The 17,303-nt window shown below is 40.5% G+C and overlaps 4 protein-coding genes and 1 long non-coding RNA gene across 9 annotated transcripts; 3 read left to right on the top strand and 2 right to left on the bottom strand.

Moving 5' to 3' along the window:
* The first annotated feature begins 14 nt into the window (after positions 1–14).
* On the top strand, positions 15–2,624 carry LOC124210440. The gene is made up of 6 exons (XM_046608500.1): positions 15–744; positions 816–1,001; positions 1,071–1,148; positions 1,210–1,408; positions 1,496–1,667; positions 1,731–2,624. The coding sequence occupies exons 1-6, from the start codon at positions 260–262 to the stop codon at positions 2,234–2,236; spliced, it is 1,626 nt and encodes a 541-aa protein (XP_046464456.1). The 5' UTR covers positions 15–259; the 3' UTR covers positions 2,237–2,624.
* On the bottom strand, positions 2,554–4,725 carry LOC124210445. Of its 2 annotated transcripts, none has more exons than XR_006881193.1 (3): positions 4,592–4,725; positions 3,555–3,908; positions 2,554–3,484 (listed from the first exon to the last, which is right to left on the bottom strand). It is a non-coding gene; the product is annotated as an uncharacterized LOC124210445 (long non-coding RNA). The 2 variants fall into 2 exon arrangements; XR_006881194.1 differs by lacking the exon at positions 4,592–4,725 and adding an exon at positions 4,022–4,154.
* LOC124210441 (secreted frizzled-related protein 5-like) lies at positions 3,790–12,122 on the top strand. 3 transcript variants are annotated; one of them, XM_046608502.1, is made up of 8 exons: positions 3,790–3,923; positions 7,642–7,804; positions 8,305–9,104; positions 9,182–9,363; positions 10,541–10,615; positions 10,684–10,970; positions 11,086–11,185; positions 11,259–12,122. In XM_046608502.1, the coding sequence occupies exons 3-8, from the start codon at positions 8,743–8,745 to the stop codon at positions 11,444–11,446; spliced, it is 1,194 nt and encodes a 397-aa protein (XP_046464458.1). In that variant the 5' UTR covers positions 3,790–3,923; positions 7,642–7,804; positions 8,305–8,742; the 3' UTR covers positions 11,447–12,122. The 3 variants fall into 3 exon arrangements, with proteins under 3 accessions (XP_046464458.1, XP_046464459.1, XP_046464457.1); XM_046608503.1 differs by lacking the exon at positions 3,790–3,923 and adding an exon at positions 4,644–4,780; XM_046608501.1 differs by lacking the exon at positions 3,790–3,923 and adding an exon at positions 4,757–4,895.
* Positions 12,123–12,227: 105 nt separating this feature from the next.
* Positions 12,228–15,967, top strand: LOC124210438 (cytosolic carboxypeptidase 6-like). Of its 2 annotated transcripts, none has more exons than XM_046608498.1 (13): positions 12,228–12,369; positions 13,225–13,314; positions 13,382–13,414; positions 13,484–13,608; positions 13,676–13,770; positions 13,835–14,051; positions 14,112–14,253; positions 14,319–14,433; positions 14,512–14,623; positions 14,707–14,798; positions 14,869–14,979; positions 15,057–15,169; positions 15,245–15,967. In XM_046608498.1, exons 1-13 carry the CDS (start codon positions 12,351–12,353, stop codon positions 15,751–15,753), a joined length of 1,773 nt encoding a protein of 590 aa, XP_046464454.1. In that variant the 5' UTR covers positions 12,228–12,350; the 3' UTR covers positions 15,754–15,967. The 2 variants fall into 2 exon arrangements, with proteins under 2 accessions (XP_046464454.1, XP_046464453.1); XM_046608497.1 differs by having other exon boundaries at positions 12,235–13,122.
* On the bottom strand, positions 15,873–17,301 carry LOC124210442 (mitochondrial GTPase 1-like). Its single transcript, XM_046608504.1, has 5 exons — positions 17,060–17,301; positions 16,739–17,001; positions 16,374–16,680; positions 16,113–16,301; positions 15,873–16,048 (listed from the first exon to the last, which is right to left on the bottom strand). Exons 1-5 carry the CDS (start codon positions 17,175–17,177, stop codon positions 15,921–15,923), a joined length of 1,005 nt encoding a protein of 334 aa, XP_046464460.1. The 5' UTR covers positions 17,178–17,301; the 3' UTR covers positions 15,873–15,920.
* Positions 17,302–17,303: the final 2 nt, after the last annotated feature.

Raw genomic sequence — 17,303 nt, 5'->3', positions numbered from 1 at the left:
AGTAAAATGGTAATGCTTTTTACAATTTATGTTTGTTACTAAATAGAAATATTTTAAAACGAATATTTTTTATTTAAAAATTGATCTAAACTAAATTTTCTTTCTTAAAGAAAAAGAAAAAGATTTGGGTACATTGCAGTTTGGCAACATGCTATTCTAGTATTTTTGAAAAAAAAATTTCAGTCGTCAATTTTAACCGTTTTTACTTAAGCAGTTTTAAGTGAAAAGTAATAAGTAATAAGCTACAACCAGAAGAAAAATGCGTTTCATATACTTCTTTGCTTTTATTTTGTCGGCCTTTCATTTGTTTTGTTTGGCTTTAGTGCACGGCAAAAGAAATGCTGAATACTCAGACCATAAAGAAAATTTTAGATATTCTGCACTGAAAGACGAAAAACAATTACAAGAGGGCCAGCTTAATTACAATTTGGTGGTACGTGATTCACAAATGCCCCGGTATGGTTCGTGCTGGAAAAACGCCTTAAAAGAACTAGAAACGGGTTGCAAACACCTGACAGATGATTTGCAAAGATGGCTGGCTCTCCAGTTTACAAATTGTTTTTTAGAAAAAGCTGGGCAAACTACATACCCATGTGACAACAATGACGATATTAGTGTATGCCTAAGCCAGATGAATAATAACGGCTTCACAGCATTTACAAACTTCTTCACTCATACCCAGAGTATGTGTTACTTTCTCCAGACACAAGTATGGCAAGAAGAAACAGAGAATACAGTTGCTAAGTAGGTTTACAAATTTTTAAGGTTATCATTGATTTTAGTTGTATTTACTATCATTATCCTTTCTTTTATAGGTTGACAGACAATTCAATGAAAGTTGTTCAGACACTGGAGGACACTAATGAATTACAAGATGCAATTTTGGAAGCTCAACGAAAATCCCTTTCTCAACAAGAACGTCTTCTAGAAAGTAGCTCTCAACTGGGCATTGCTCTTGACATGTCTAAAGATAATGTTAAAGATATGCTTGAAGAATTCAGGTTGGCTTATGTACATTTTTTTCCTTTTCAATTGGTCCAAATCATAATGTTTTTATTTTTAATCAACAGGTCATCAACCAGTGAACAGAGAAATATGATATTTGAAGTCTTTGACAGACTTTCAAAACTCCAGAATCTTGTATTAGGGTACTGTGTTATTTAAAGAAAACTTTAGTAAACAAAATTTCTAAAACATATCTATTTTCAGAGAGGTGTCAGGATTTTATAGTCTAATATTCTATCCAACGGCTTTACTGACGGTTTATTTATTGACATCCACTTCTCGTACTGCTGCGGCCCGCTTCTGGCTATTCGTCCTTTTCGGTTGTAGTTTGGCGTTGGAACGATGTATTGTCCATTGGACCGTTACTGATGAAAACGGATATTTGCCAGCCGATGAAGCCTCCGTAAGTCTTAGATGTCCATAAGAGAAAAAAAAGACAAGAAACAAAAAATCATATTGGCTATTATTTTTATTCTCATTACTTTTATAGAAAGAAATGTATTGGAGAATATGGCTCGTTCGCAAGGCTGCCATGACATTTTGCGTTCTATTGCTGTCCTACTTCGCTTACAGCTTTCAGGACTATAACCTTATAAACAACACTCTGTTAATGCAAATTCAGCGGCAAAACATGGAGCTCAAAGGTTTTTTTGAAAGCATCGGTGAGCTGTGTTTAATTTATTATTGGAATTTTTCGCTAAAGTTTATAAACATGATCGATACAGGTGGAGTTGGGAATGCAAAAATGATGTCATCTGATGAGATAGACTTTGAAAAGAAGAAATTATCGCTCGATTTTGAAGACAGCTCTGATAGCGAATTCTCTTACGACTCCGAGGCAAGCGATGGTACTTACATACCATCGGAGGATGACGATGCATTCATTACAGCCAAATCACGGGCGTCCAGTGTGGTTCCCAGTCCAGACATCCTGCACGTTTCTTTTGATGAAATTAAAAAGGAGATCAAGCCCGAACGGTCTGCATCACGTTCTAGCCGAAGCAGCCGTTGCAACACACCAGCCATTCAGTCTGCTTATAATCTCCGAAGTCGCTCAAGTCTTCGACCTCTTAACACATCTGCTGTGAGCAATGACATGAACAATGAAAGTCCAGAGCTGTTTGGTCGAAAGGTGAAAGAGATGGAGCGCATCGCACGAAACAATGCTCGACAGATGATTAAGTCAGTAAAGAAAAATACTCCCTCCTATTTTTCCTCTGATGATGAGTAGCTGTTACTTTTATTTATATTTTTTCTTTATTCAAAATTCTAATTACTAATTAACTCACATCTGTACCTTAACATCAAAGTTGAAACAAGCTTAAGCTCATTTTTCGCTCACGTTTCCCACTTTGTTCTCGTGTAACTGATTAGCGGGGAGAGTGTGACCGCGTTCTCTTAATGGCGTGCTTATTTCAAATCTCTGCTTAACATATCCTTTAACTTTCAGCGCAAATTTCATTTCAAATTCAAAATAACACCACATATTTCGAAATTTATCACCACATATTTCGATATTTTTTTTATCGCCGTCGAAGAAGTCGCTCATTCAATGATAATTTATATATTATTGTACATATTGGCTTACATTCCACTAAAAATAAATTAAATCGTTTTTTATAATTGCTTGAATTGACAATTATCGCTTTCACAGAATGAATGGAGGCTACAATATAAAAAAAGGTTTGTTTCACATTGGCATCATAGATGAATTTAATGACTTGTAAATTTTTTTCAAGCTCATCACAGTTCACAGGGAAACTAAGAAGAATAACTAAATTGTCTTGGGAGTTGTGATGTTTGACTGCTGGACATGAAATCATCAAATCATGCATTTGTACACAAGGCAAACTTAGAAATTTCATCCAATCCATCTATCAAATTCCAGACCCAAGGCAATTCATCAACAGCATCAACATAATCTTCCAGGAAATCAAAGAAGGGGTTAACAATTTCACCAATGAAATGATCATAAACTAACAAGATGCAATTTCTGAAGTCAACATCTATAATGATATCCCATAATAGCAATCCAAATATCATAGAACGGAAAACAAAAACAAAAAGAGGCATGAGAGAATCATCAGCAGTTGAGGAAGAATGAAGAAATGTGAATTCCCAGATTGTCAGAATGAAAACCACTAAACTACGAAGTACACAGTGTCTGTAGTCAAAAGATAAAGTGAGGCTGAGGCTACACATAATAAAATTTAACCACCATATAACTAAGAAATGATGGTAATAAACCATACATTTATCATAAAATTCTGTAGTTGTGTCTTCCATTCGGGAACAATCAGGAAGTAATGTGAAAGTGCCAAAATTAATGCAGCTTGATACAATTAACTGCTGCCCAAGCACTGATAGTTTAGACAACAATTTGATGACAGAATCTGTTGGTGGTAGTTTGTTCATGCCTGAAGTGCAAGATCAGTTAGGATTTATTCCATGGAAATGACACTTCAACAGCTGCTGCAATCTAAAGATTGAAAACAGAAACCAGCAGCATAGAATATACCATGAAGATAGAACGGTAAAATACTATTTACCGTATTTTCAGAATCGAAAATTCCAACTGTATCATTGAAGTGCATCACAAGAATTAAGGACTGAAGCATACTGTGTTTTTTTTTCAACAAAACAGTGTTAATTTTAAAATTGCTGCCAGTAAATTTGGAGCGATTTGTGGCGTTTGATGCACTTTGCAGACGACAAAAGCAGACGAAACACACGATCAATTGTTTTTCTTTTTTGAGCTGAGAGGTAGCTGTTACCCAAGTTTAAATGTGCTGTACATATTTAGTCTTTAGTGGAAACTTGAGAATTTGAGCTTGACATTGTCTCGTGAAAAAGGACAGGGATCAACACTGTGGATCCGAATTTTCTCTGCTGACTTGATGGATCTAGAAAATATGATGGTAAGTACACGATAAAATATTCAGCCCACGTGATTCCCCTGTATTTTTGTAAATGACATCTAGCGATTATGTTTTGGAACTCTGCTGTTTGCCATTACCTAGAATGACGGAAATTCCTGTCTTTCTTGGCAATAGTTGTTTTCCCGAAATGCGAAAAAGAACGAAGCCAAGTTATTTGAAATGTTGTAAGCTGCTGAAAACAATAGTCATATTTTAGTGGTAAACATTCTTGTCGAAGTTTGTCTGCAGCCCCTCTTTCAAGCCTCAAATAACGTGAGGCAGACGTAGTCAACCAGATTTTCGCTTCCCAGTTCGAGGCTATTTGTTTTCGATATTTTGATAAAACTTGTGAAATGGTGAATTTAAAACTATAGGCGTTCTCCATTGCTGATACTCTCCAACTAAAATCAATGTCTTTTCGACTGAAAGAAAGAATTGTACCAGAAAATTGCCCTTCGTGAGAAACACTAGTTAAGCTGCTGCTTTTTTCAGTTGCCGTCTAAAAGGTCTGACGTTCCTTGATGAAAACCAGAAAACTCAACCAGACGATCGTGACCTATCGCTGGCGTTTTAAAGTGCCTGAGTGCTTCATGTCGCAATAAATATAGTAACACAAAATCTTGACTGCAGACTAAGTTGCACTGTGTGCTACTTGACTAGTTTCTCACCTGAACATCGTCGAGGTCACTTGCTGAATATTTTTTACCCAGAAGTTAACGTCGTCGTGCTTGTAATTTTCCAGCGGGGATTAATATTCCAGGAATTCTATCGATTTCCGATGTTGTAACTGAAATGCTGTTTAATACTTGGGATTGAAGATACGCTGCTTTCATTCCTGCAACCATCTGAAACGAAAAGTATTTGCCGCGAGCCTTTTAAAGTTCTTTTTTGGCTTTGGTGGCTGGCTTGTCTAAATGTAAATGCGACTGCTGGTCTCCGGAGACGACGCTTGGGGTATTCATCAATTCAAACGTAATAGTCTCCAGTTTTATTTCCATAACCCACCCTCATCCATAATTTATTTGAACCGTAATATCATTCCATTACTGTTACTTGAATTCTACAATCCGGTAGAACTCAATCAGACCCAAGAATCATTGTTGTCATTTCCGTGGAGCTATCCGTTCCGCTTTTATAAACTCGCATTTCAAACATTTTCAATAATAATAGCCATAGTTAACCTTGGATCGACTTCCTCTTGGCGAAACGTCAAAAGGTCGTGCACGAGCAACCTGAATTTTTATTTTTTCCCGTCAGCTTTCTTTTTATTTTCATGCCACCGGTAAAAAAGAGTGCTTATAAACGAATTCCCGTTCCCAGTATTTATCTTCAAGTAGGATTTTTTCTTTGCCGTCGCTTAAAATAATTCAGTGAGTGGTCTGTCATTTCCAGAGAAAGAAAAAGGGACTATGTACAATTGCTCTTCTTGATTTCACTTTGAAAAGGCTCCGCGAATGGCAGTCGGTCGGTCTATCAAAAGAGAGAGAGAGAGAAATGGCGCTCAGATAAACGCATCTTCCATACGAAGTTGGCGTTGACGTGCGAAATTCCTTCAAGACTTTTTTTGTTTTATCACACACGGTTTATTTTCTGTTGCTTCAATCCAAGCTTTCACCCTCTTATTTCTCTCCCCTTTCTGCCACCCAAGTTCAAGTTCCTGGGAATAGAAAGCCCATCTTTTTTTTATTTCTCTTATTTCCCATGTGCCGGGAGTTGGACCCAACAGGTACTTCAAAACTGTATGAATATCTGTGTACAAACATATTTACGTGTATACCTGTCCATCCCAATGTCGAAAAGTAATAAGCAACAAAGGGCAACACAAAAATCCGTTAGTTTTTGCGTCCATTGAATTTCATTCCGTACATCTACATATCGTTCGCCCTCGAGCTTTGTGAATTTTCCCAGCTTATATAGCACAGGCTGGCGTGCTTCAAGATCTTTCGTTCGATCGCCAGCAAAGTTTATAGGTGGACATTATTTTTTGGTTAGTTTGCCGGGACTCGGGTTAGTCAATAACTGACTAAAGCACTCCATTTTGGGGCCTTTCTTTTTCGCGGTTGAAGGTGTTGCACATTGAAATAGAATTTGGCCAAACCAGAGAATGAAAAGAGCTATCCAAAAGTGGGGGATTACCAAGATGTACGATCGTGAGTACTAATTCGAAATGGCTTGTTTCATTAAAGTGGGACACGTCATGTTCTCATTGAATCGTGCATTGTTAGACGAAGAAAAAACTCTGGTGCTTCTTCGAATTCGAGCTATAGAGCTCAGCTCCTTTTTGGTAATCATTGACGGGCACCGGCTCCGGCGGCCAGCAGCACATCCCATTTCGTTTCAGGATCCTCTTTTTTTGATGCCGCTAATGGAGAGACAAGAGCCACCGGCCAAAAAAAGAGGAGTAACTTTTCAGTCTTCCCAGTGACTGAAATAATGAGTGCCTCACATATATGGGATTGTGCGATCTATTTCCAGTCGTCTCCACCATCAATCGCTTCAACGTGAGCAGAATCTTTGAATTGATTTATTCAAACGGGCGGAGGGGGGTCGGCGAATGAGGCAAGACGCAATTTATGCGTTAAATGGCCATTCTTTACGCCGTTTTTAGCAGCTTCTTGTGGTTCGTATCAGTCAATGTCACTCTCACAACGACTACAACGATTTTATTGATAACAAAGATAAAAACTAATCTAATCTCCGAAAATTTCTTTTTATCCCAAGCGAAATGATCTTACGTAATTCTTACTGCAATTCTTCTGCGAACCCTTCTCAATGTTTGCTTGTTATCGAGTTTCCCATCAAATGTGTTACCTTGTTAAAGTTGCTGTAAACCCGATCCGTGTACTAGTGAAAGCCGATAGCACTAACAAGTGTTAACTGCTTTCAATTTCACGGGTGTGAACGAAAATGGTTTGCGGTTAAATGGATTTAGATTATCTTGCGATAATTACTAGACACATATGGAACCGCAACTTGAACAACCCTCCTGTGGGATTAAGCCTTGTGCTGATCCACCTGCAAGTACACCTACGCCCCCGTTATATCCCACCCACCTCTTGTTTAACTTTTTTGTTTCCTCGCAATTAGCTCTTTGATTACCCATGATAATTCATGGGCAAAGAATGATGAAGACACTTTATTCAATCCGACAGCTGCAGTAAAAGGAAACCAAAAATATTTCTGGAGATTCTTCTGGGAAGTCAAAGCGAGAACGCTCCTTTCATGTCACTATATTCAAAAGGGGAGTGTTTCATCTCTCCCTGCTGCTGGAGATCTGTGGCTTAACGATGTGTCAGGTCTTTTCTCGAGATATCTCAAGTCTCGTGGGCATGTTCGATGGTCCGTTTGACTTGCCAAAAAAAAGGCCACTGCTATCATTGTTTATGTACGTTTTTGGCCCTTGATCTGCTATCTCCCAAACTCTTTTTTCTTTCTTGGAGTTCACAGCAACAATGTCTGTGTACAGTAAAAAAATAAAGAATAAGGAAAAGAAAAATCCACGTGCTATCCGCCCGGCACTCTGCTGGGTGTACCGTCCTACTACTACACTCAATGGGAGGTCGAAACAATTAACACTTTGGCTCTAAAATCTTCATCTCTCTCTCTTTATACACAACTTACAATATATCTATAGCTCGGTTGTTTTGTGACCGGAACTAATTGCAAGATTCTACTACTATATTCTTTGTTTTCTGTTTTATTTTTTTTAAATTTCCAGGTCAGAGGTCGGCCCTTCATTTCCCTGCAAAGTGTAGAGGATTCGTTTTGACAAGGTGGAGCAAGCCTTTTTTGATCTCCACCAACATTTGTTTGTTTTAAAATAAAATAAAACGGATGAGAGAGCAAACTCGGTCATCCGTTCTTCCTCCAGTTGACACAAGGTAATAGCTCTGCTAACCCAAAAAGTTATCCCTAAAAGTTGACATTTTCTCTCTTTTGACAAAGAGGTTGAAAGATTATAACAGTGTGATAGATTTAGATAGAGGGGCCACCTGGGCAATTTAATTCGCGTTCCAATCTCCTGGTGAATAGGAGTGGTGCTATCCAGGTGGGGAGCCAACCATCAGCAACGTACACAGACATGCCCCTTTTTTTTAGTATATACAAGTCAGCTGTATATATCAAATAGAATGAAATGTTTGCCCAACAAGAAAGTCAGAGACTGCATGAGAGCGAGGGAGAGAGAGAGAGAATGAAAGGGGAAGGGAAAGAGAGAGAGAGAGAGGAAGGGGAAGAGAAGGGGAGGAGAGTTTCTCCGTGTGTCTCATCCGCTCAGGCTCCTCAAATGTCAGCTGCTCAGCTCATGACTGGCTCAGTTCCATTCCAGTCGGGGTCGCAGAAAGACACGATCTTCTCACGATCCTCCTTTCTTAAACACCAGCAGGAACTATTGCAGCGAGAGAGTCAGCCGTGATTGTTGCGCGATCCAGTTGGTGTGTTTCCTCTCATCGGCGCCAATCATCTAGAACTGATCTGCCCGTCCGTGGTGTGCCCCGCCTACTTGTGACTGTTTTCGGAAAACAAAGGAGCGCCCGTCTATGCCAACCCAAACAGACTGAGCACTGTTGTAGTCGTAGTAGTGAGCTCAACCGACATCGACGCCTGGATGGTAATTTCGACGCCGTTTCTCGTCCCGGCACTGTTGGATGCGGGACCATCGTCCGACTATCGCATTTGATTCTCCCAAACAACATTGTGCGGTCGCCAACTAACCAACGGACGGCTATTGCGACGTTGGACGGAAAATCCCCTGAATTTGGTTGTTGAAGCCTGAAACTCTCTCTCTCTCGGTCCGATTGTTGTTTGCAGTTGATTCGCGATGGCCAGTTGGTTGCCTGTGAGTTGTCTCCTGGTTTACGTCTTTGTCAGCAGTTGCCATGGCAACGGCTCATCATTGAGCAGCATCGGAGGCGTCATCGGCGGTGGCGGCGGAGGCGCTGGAGGTGACACTTTCTTTCCCGATTGGGGTGTGGGTGGTGGCCGGGCTGCTCAGCCTACCTGCCTGGACATTCCGCGCAACTTGTCCCTCTGTCACGGCATTCGTTATTCCAAAATGCGATTGCCCAATCTCCTGGATCACGACTCGATGGCCGAAGTCATCCAACAGGCGGCCTCATGGGTCCCACTTCTCAACGTCCGCTGCCATGCCGACACCCAGCTCTTCCTCTGCTCTCTCTTTAGGTAAAGCATCCATTTTAATTATTTTATCTCTTTGGCGCTGCTGATGTTGACTTTTTTCTCTTTTCGTCTCCAAACAGTCCCGTGTGTCTCGATCGTCCCATCTATCCCTGTCGGGGCCTCTGCGAGCGTGTTCGACAGGGCTGCGAAGGACGCATGAAGACTTACGGCTATCCGTGGCCAGATATGCTCCGATGCGACAAATTCCCGCTGGATAACGACATGTGCATCGGACCTCTCTCTTCTGGCTCTTCATCTGAAGGTATACGCATAATCAACCAGCTCCACCATTCATGTGAAGTCCTGAATTATATTACGAAGAGAAAATAGAACGGGCAAGGGGCGACGGACGGACGAGGGAAGGAAACTTTGGAGAGAAACAGAAACCTTTAGTTTAACTGTCGTTTGTCAGGTTTTTTTCCTTTTTTTCTTGACTGGCGTGGTGGGCCTATGTGTGTTGTGTATGTGTGTGCTTTAACGTGTCTGACAGCTCCCAGACGCCCCCTGCTGCTTCACCTGATAGGCGATCGCACGGATGCTGTCTGTCCCCAACACACAGCTCGTAAACATGACCCCGAAAACCTCAACATTTACTTTTTTTTTCGACTTTTGGTCCTAGCTAAGAGTTACAACGGGAAGGGTTCACTAAAGAATCCAGCTGGGCTGGCTTCTTTTCTCCCTTTTTTTCCAGTTCGAGTCGATGGTTTTTAGTTGGAACTTTTGGAACAAGCGCCACCGTGAGCTGCTGCTGCTGCTGTAGAGACTGATGAATTGAATGTATACTAGGGTGGGTAGCGCCCTAAAGCCAAGCTGCTAGTTCCCTCAAACTGGCCTGCCTGCCTTGGATTGTCTTATCTTTAAGTGACGCGTTACGTGACCCACCGAATAGTGTATAGTAAATCGATCCGTCACTTGTGTGTCTAAAAATCCCTTCCACCCAAGCGTCTTTCCATTACATTTCTCATTATGAAGAGGGGAGGAGCCAGGAGCCTGACCGTGTTGAACAAACAAAAGAGCTGATGATGTTGATGATTACACGAAACAGTTTTGTTATTATATCATTTTGCAGTGGGGGGAGGTGGCTGCTTCCAAAGAAAAACAAACAACAACAAAAGAATGAAACAGAAGAAGAAGAAGGGAGAGAAAAGTCTTCCTGTTAATATTCGTATGTGTGTGTGTGTTTGTTCACGTTTGGCCCTCTGGCTATCTAAATGCAAATGAAGGAGATCACGATGGCTTGGGCTGCTCCCAGTCTCGTTTGCATATTATCAACATACACGTCTATCTCTCTCTCTCTCTCTCTCGCTCGCTGGCTTTGTGTGTCTTGGCGCAGGAAATGTGTGTATAGCCTTGGTTCGTCTGCACAGGATGGAAAAAAGGTCAATACCTTTTCTTACCTCAGATTTTTCATTCTTTTTCTTGTGTTTTTCTTCTTACAGCAAGTGATTGCCAGGCCTGCGAAGAAGTCGATACTTATGAAAATATCATGGACAATTATTGCCGCGCAGATTTCGGTGAGTTCAAATTGATTTCCAGGTGGATGAAGAAATTTCAACAATTTTGATTTATTTATTCTTTCCAGTTGCGCGGACTAAACTTCGACGCGTTCGACGCAACAAAGTTAGCGGCAAGAAATCCAAAATGTTGAAAATGTCAACTGAAATGCGCGAGGAATGGCGCCGCAACCAACGCCCCAATCTCATTATGGAACTGGGCGACGACTGCTGCACCGATCACTTCAATACGGTAGCGCTAAGCCGGACAGCGGCAGGCGGAAGCAACGGAGGCGATCGTTTCCTGGTAATGGGCGTCCAGCGCAACGGCCAATTGGTTCCCACTCTCATCCTACCTTGGACAAAAAGATCCAAAGTGAGTACACATACCAGTGAAACAAGTTTCTTTAAGCATCAACAACAACGAAAAAAAAAAAAAAAAACAGGTTTCTTAATGCCACAATCTATTTTCTTGGTTCTAATTGAAATAGGCAATTCGGAGTGCGGTCAAAGCTTTCAAACAATTCAACTGCTCGGATCCTAAAGCCGTTTTCGCATCCGAGACGGCGCCTTCGATTATCGAGGGCAACGGTAAATCCGAGAAAAATCATATCGTCTTGAGACGAAAAGGCAACTAATCGATTTGACATTTGCGCAACAACAGATCGCCAGCGGAGGGGTAAGCAAATGCGCGAGAGGACAACTACCAGCACTACAACAACAACAACAGCAGCCCCGACGACAGTCTCGACGACTCGGAAAGGCCGGGGACAAGGACAGAGGAGCCGAAACAGAGCAGATAATCACCATCTTCAAGGACAATCGGTGCGCCATCAACACCAACTTCAATAAAGAAAAATAAAAAGACAGACGACGACGACGACACCAACACAAAAAGAAATCCGCCGATGGAAATCCTAGTCCCCAGCGCATTGTTTTAAGGCCAGACGTGTCCACCCATGCCCAGAAGAACGGAAAGAATCAGCTTTGATTAGAAAGAATCTCCAGGTATATTCCTCGGCCGCAGTAAAAAAAAAAAAAATTAAAAGAAACAAAATCGGAGAACGAGTAGAAGAAAAAAACAAACAAACACAAAAAAAAAAATAATAATTTCACACAAAGCAGCTTTCGAACTTTTTCTCTTTTTAAAGTATATATTCTCAGTAATTCCATGGCTTGTCCCTTTCCTTTTTTATTTTCTCATTCGCTGCGTATCGTTGCAACAGTATTGTTTGGAGGAAGTGAGAATCAATTGCGTTGGCGGCCCACCGTAAGAATTTTCATTTCACTGAAAATTCTTTGGCCACTTGCTTTATATTTCCCCCCTTTTTTTAAAGCACTGTTTGTTGAAGTGTGCGCTTTTTTTTGAAAATATCGTGAACGTCTCTTATTTTCAATTGGCTATGGACCGGTTGGGGAGGAATGAGAGAGTGTAAGAACTCCCGTGTTTCGTCTCTCAATCTCACCTTCCGAGTTGGATCATATCAAGCTAATATTCAAAATAAAAATTTTTTAAGTTCCCACACGATAAGGATCTTACCTTACGTTTCTCCTCCGGGCAACTTATGCGTTGCCATGCGAAGTAACAAGTTTATTTGCTGTTTGATGGGCGTCACCTAGGCAACCATCGGTTTACTTACTGCGGGCTTTCGTCACAAGACTAAGGCCTTAGCTTAAGTTGGTCGAAGGAAAAAGTGATTAGCTCTGCACTCCATATTTGCTCAAGTAGACTAAATTACCCAACAGTCGTTCAGTTATGGCTACTAATCGTGCAGGTAAGCTGTTCATATCGCTCACTGTATTTGTAGAGACTGTTATTAGTAGTGTCGACTCTCATGCTCGACGATCGGTCATAGTCCACTGGTAACGTAATGACCATGGCAAGTGAAAACCCATCTGGCTCCACCTGCAGTAAATAGTAGCACTACCTACCACTTGCACCCCACCACCACCTTCGAACCCATTGGTTTTATATGTGTGAATTGGAGCATATGCTGCGCTATTCACATGTAGCTGAGCCTATACTTATTTCTGTTTGCTGTAACACATCATCAACCAAAGGCCGGATATCATTTGGTCCTTACCTACCGGTTGATTGATAGCGTGCTCAAGGTATGAACAGGTAGAGTTCTATTGATTCTCATGTCTCGGAATACTGCCGCACTTAATCCCCACGGAAAAGAAATAAAAATACTGGAACCCATTTGGTCACCGGCGTCGCCTACGGCCCCTTGGAAAAACGTGATGGGGACCTCTTAAATCAACAGCGCACGTCAGCAAGAGAAGAAAAAAGAAATATAAAAATTTACCAAACTACGGCGCTTGATCCCCCCCTGGTCGTGATGTGTGGTATTATATCGGATGGCGTTCGATATTTCACGAAAGAGGGACAAAATACCAGTTCCGACAGTCCTTCTCAACACGTTCGAGTGGCGAGCACAACGTCATTTACCAGACAAGATTTGCCATGGCCGGATGTTTGCTCCCGTACGATCCGCTGGAACATACCAACATGTTCTCCAAAGCTGGTCTCGTTTAGTTCTCTTTGCACAGGCTTTCGATTTTTATATTTCTGTTTTATTTTTTAAAATTTTTGATTGTTTCGACCCCATCACGTTTCTCCCCTACAGAAAGCGAGGAGAGCGACGAGGAAGACGGAACCGGCAACGTGACGCGAATGGTAATGAGACCTCCAGGGCATTCCGGAAAAGCCAAGAAAGGTTTGCTTGGACATCATTCAATTACAAATTGAATAATACCAATTTCATTTTTTCGACAAAATTTAAGGTCATCTTTGCCTCGACGCTTCCTTTGAAACTGGCAAGTGTTTATATTTCTATTATATTCTTTAAGTTGTCGGCTTATCACGTTTTCATGACTTATTTTTAGGAAATCTCGGTAGGGTTGACTACATCAGCGAGTTTGAATACGACCTCTATGTTCGCTCAGATTCTTGCAATCCCCGTCACCGCTTTTGGTTCAATTTTACCATCGACAATGTTCGCCTTGATCAGGTAAGAAACCCGAGTTTTCTTGTACAATTTTGCACAGGTTAATTCCGACATCTTGACTCCATTTTAGAGGGTTATTTTGAACATCATCAACTTTAGCAGAGAATCCACATTACTTAGCGCTGGGTTGACTCCGCTAATCAAATCCATCACTCGACCCCATTGGTAACTAGAATTTGTAAAATTTGCGCAAGATTTTATTTGATTGCCCAAATGTTGTTCGATCAAGGGAAAGAATGCCGACAACGCAAGTTTTCTATCACCAATCTCCGCATCATGGCGACCGATACATCCTGAGTTTGGCCCTCAACTTTGACGTTGAAGAAGATGTTTATCAAGTTGCTCTGACTTATCCGTACTCTTTCTCTAAACTGCAATTCTATTTGGATTTGATTGACGAACATTTCCCATCCATTATCCACCGTGAAATCATCGGCCACACCATTGTAATTTATTTTCTAATCGATTAACCAACTTTAAAATTGATTTTATTACTGTTTTATCAGCAAAACCGGCCTGTTGATTTACTGACTATCACCAACCAAGCAACGGAAAGCGACGAGGAAACGAAACCTCTCCGGAAGAAAACTGTTTTTATTATTTGTCGTTCGCATCCGGGCGAATCTCCTGCATCGATTGTTTGTCAAGGTAAAGTAATTCAGACTATGTGCTTTGCTGAATTTATTTTAAGATCTCAAAATAATTATACGCAGGGCTGATTGATTTTCTCGTGAGTTCTGAACCTATCGCCAGAGCTCTCCGGGAATTTATTGAATTCAAAATCATTCCTATGATTAATCCAGACGGCGTGTTTAACGGCAACGAAAGGTATTATTACACTTATACCGCCACAGTTGTTAGAAGGATATAGTGATTCAGCATTTAAATTTTTTCTTAAACGGATAGATCATCGATGGTGGGCGCAGACTTAAATAGGGTCTGGAATGATTATTCAGAATACTTCCATCCGACCGTCAAAGCAGCAATGGATGCTATTCGACACTTGGACGAACAACCGGTATGCCTGGTCAATATTTACAAAATATATTCTATATTACTGTATATCTTTATAAACTAATTGTTATTGGCAAATCTAAAAAGGATTCAAATTTGGAATTCATTTTGGATTTACATGCTCATCATTCCTTATTGGGAACCTTTCTATACGGCAATTCCTACGACGACTTCCTGAGGTTCACTTTCTCATCCAACACTTTTCATTGTATTCAATCTATTGTTATTAACTTTAGACTTCCGTTAAAGGTTCGAGCGGCATTTGTTGTTTGGAAAAATTTATTCCCAGACGGTTGAGGATTTCTGCATGGGAAACTGCATGTACAATAAGGACAACTTAAAGTCTGGCACGGCACGGAGGTAGTTTTTTGTTGTTGGCAATCGCTACATGTCAGAATTTCTAACCTGGAAACTAACCACCTTTTTATTATTACCAGGTTTTTGAGTCACACAGTGAAGGAACATGTAAACGTCTACAGCTTTTTCATATCAATGATGGGTTTCCAATTACCTAATTCATCCGATATTCTTCTCTATGACGAAGAAGGATGTAAGAGATATTTGATTGATTATAATTATGAAATTGATAAATTCCAATTTAAAAAATCCTGTTTGGAACACACAGATCAGCGTGCTGGAAGAAATATGGCTAGGGCATTATTCGAATATTATAAAATTGTGGGTCACATTCCAGCCAGTTACATCCAGTCTCTTCATCCGGCGCCTGGCCGGAAGAAAACCAAGTATGAAGTTCAGTCTACCTACCGCAACTTTCGATCTGAAGGGAAGCAACACGCGAGCCGGATCGACGGGAAAGAGGGCGAGGAAGGAGATGGTTCAGCTTTCGCTTCTTATCGTCGAGCTAATCGATTGATTCTTGAAATTGAACCTTGTTTCACCCAAAATCCTTCCTTCCGACCTTTCTTACGCAAACCTGTCACAATTCAGGTTAAAGACTCGATGGATTCAAGATCGACAACTCCACTTTCCAACGGTCAGTCGTCGTCTAGCGGAGGGAACTCAGATCCGAAAGTACCATCCATTCCAAGTCTATCCGTAATCGATTTCAGTAGCTTGACAATGAGTCGGAAAGAACTGCGCCAACTTCATAGGCGAAATTCTCCTTCTATTTAGTTCACTATTTTGTAATTGATGATGCATAAGCTTTATAGGTAGCAGTAATGGAGACTTAGAGCTCTGTCTGTATTCGACTACCGGTTAAGAAATTTCATTCTATAAGAGATTAAGAACAATTACCAGCATTATATTCTAGTTTATTTGCCGTTCTAATGTATATCCCATCAGCTAACGTTAACCGGACTGTCTAATAAATCTTTATCTAGCAGGATTTTACCAAAATTTGTCGATCGGAATTCAGATAAAAATCTTTGCGCTGCACTTTTGAAGTCCGGATATTCTTTGTAGGTTCCTAAAAATTAGAAGTATGTATTTAAATAACCACGGTACTTTGATGGGGAAAAAAAAAACATTACCATCAACGTGTCGTATTTTTCTCCGCAAATTCCTTTGTACACACATGTAGAATAATAATTCAGTTACATTATCAGTAGGGGCTTCCAATCCTAGCGAATCCACGTAGCCAAATTCTTCATTTTTGTTCAACCAAAACAACAAGTAGTCCACTACCGATTCTTCACCAACAAGATGGTCTTTAAATGAGGCTATAGTAAAACAAAAAAATTGTTGTAATAAATTAAATTCGTGATATTTAGTGTGGACGTTTCAAAACCGACCACACGAAGCAAGACGCATTCCAACATCCATCGTCGCTATCCTTGGATTCATAATGCCAGGTGTGTCGAAAAGGTAAACAGCCGGGCTGTTACAAACGCGAATTCGTTCATGAACATTCTTAGTCAGACCAGCTTCGGGAGCTACTTGTAGTACACGTTTCTTTCTCATGTGGACTCCACGAAGAGCATTGATTAAAGATGATTTCCCAACGTTTGGTACTCCAAACACCATCAGGTTATAGTCAACAGCATCACTTCTATTATACCTTTCAGTTTCAGTAATAAGTTGAGCAGCTCTCTTAGTAACCTAAAAAAAGAACAATAATGCAAACAGAAAGGATTGAACATTGTAAATAAAAGTATACCTCTTTTAGTCCAGGACATGTATCTAGCTTTGAGTTAGTAAATATTATGTGCTGGATATTTTCTCTTTCCTTTAATGCAGACATTATAGTAGACTGATATTCTGAAGGTATTAAATCACATTTATTTAAGACTAAGATGTATGGTTTTGCGGCCACAAAGCTATGGGTAAGATTTGGATTTCTTCCAGAAATTGGTATTCTTGCATCATGGACTTCCAACACACAATCAACTAATTTCAATTTTGCCTCCATCTGTTTCATACCTGTAATGATTTATTCATTGATTAGGAAAATTATTTTAAATTTACAGGATTTTTTTACCTCGATTCATGTGTCCGGGAAACCATTGTGTAGATTTTTTTTCTGGAAAGACAAACTCATTTCGGAATTTCTTTTTTAATTCAGGCAAGATTGCTTGCCACCGTACAGAATTCTTCATTGAGTTAACTTTAAACGAAACAAATTTTGCTTTTCTTCTATTTTTCCGTATCGACAGCGTATATTTTGAAACATGTAATTATTTTGTTTATGTCGTCTGCTCAGCAAAAGCAGACAGCTCGATGTA

The sequence above is a fragment of the Daphnia pulex genome, chromosome 2 (genome assembly GCF_021134715.1).
Source record: "Daphnia pulex isolate KAP4 chromosome 2, ASM2113471v1".
In the NCBI taxonomy this organism is placed as follows: domain Eukaryota; kingdom Metazoa; phylum Arthropoda; class Branchiopoda; order Diplostraca; family Daphniidae; genus Daphnia; species Daphnia pulex.
This window is presented reverse-complemented; position numbering and strand designations above follow the sequence as displayed.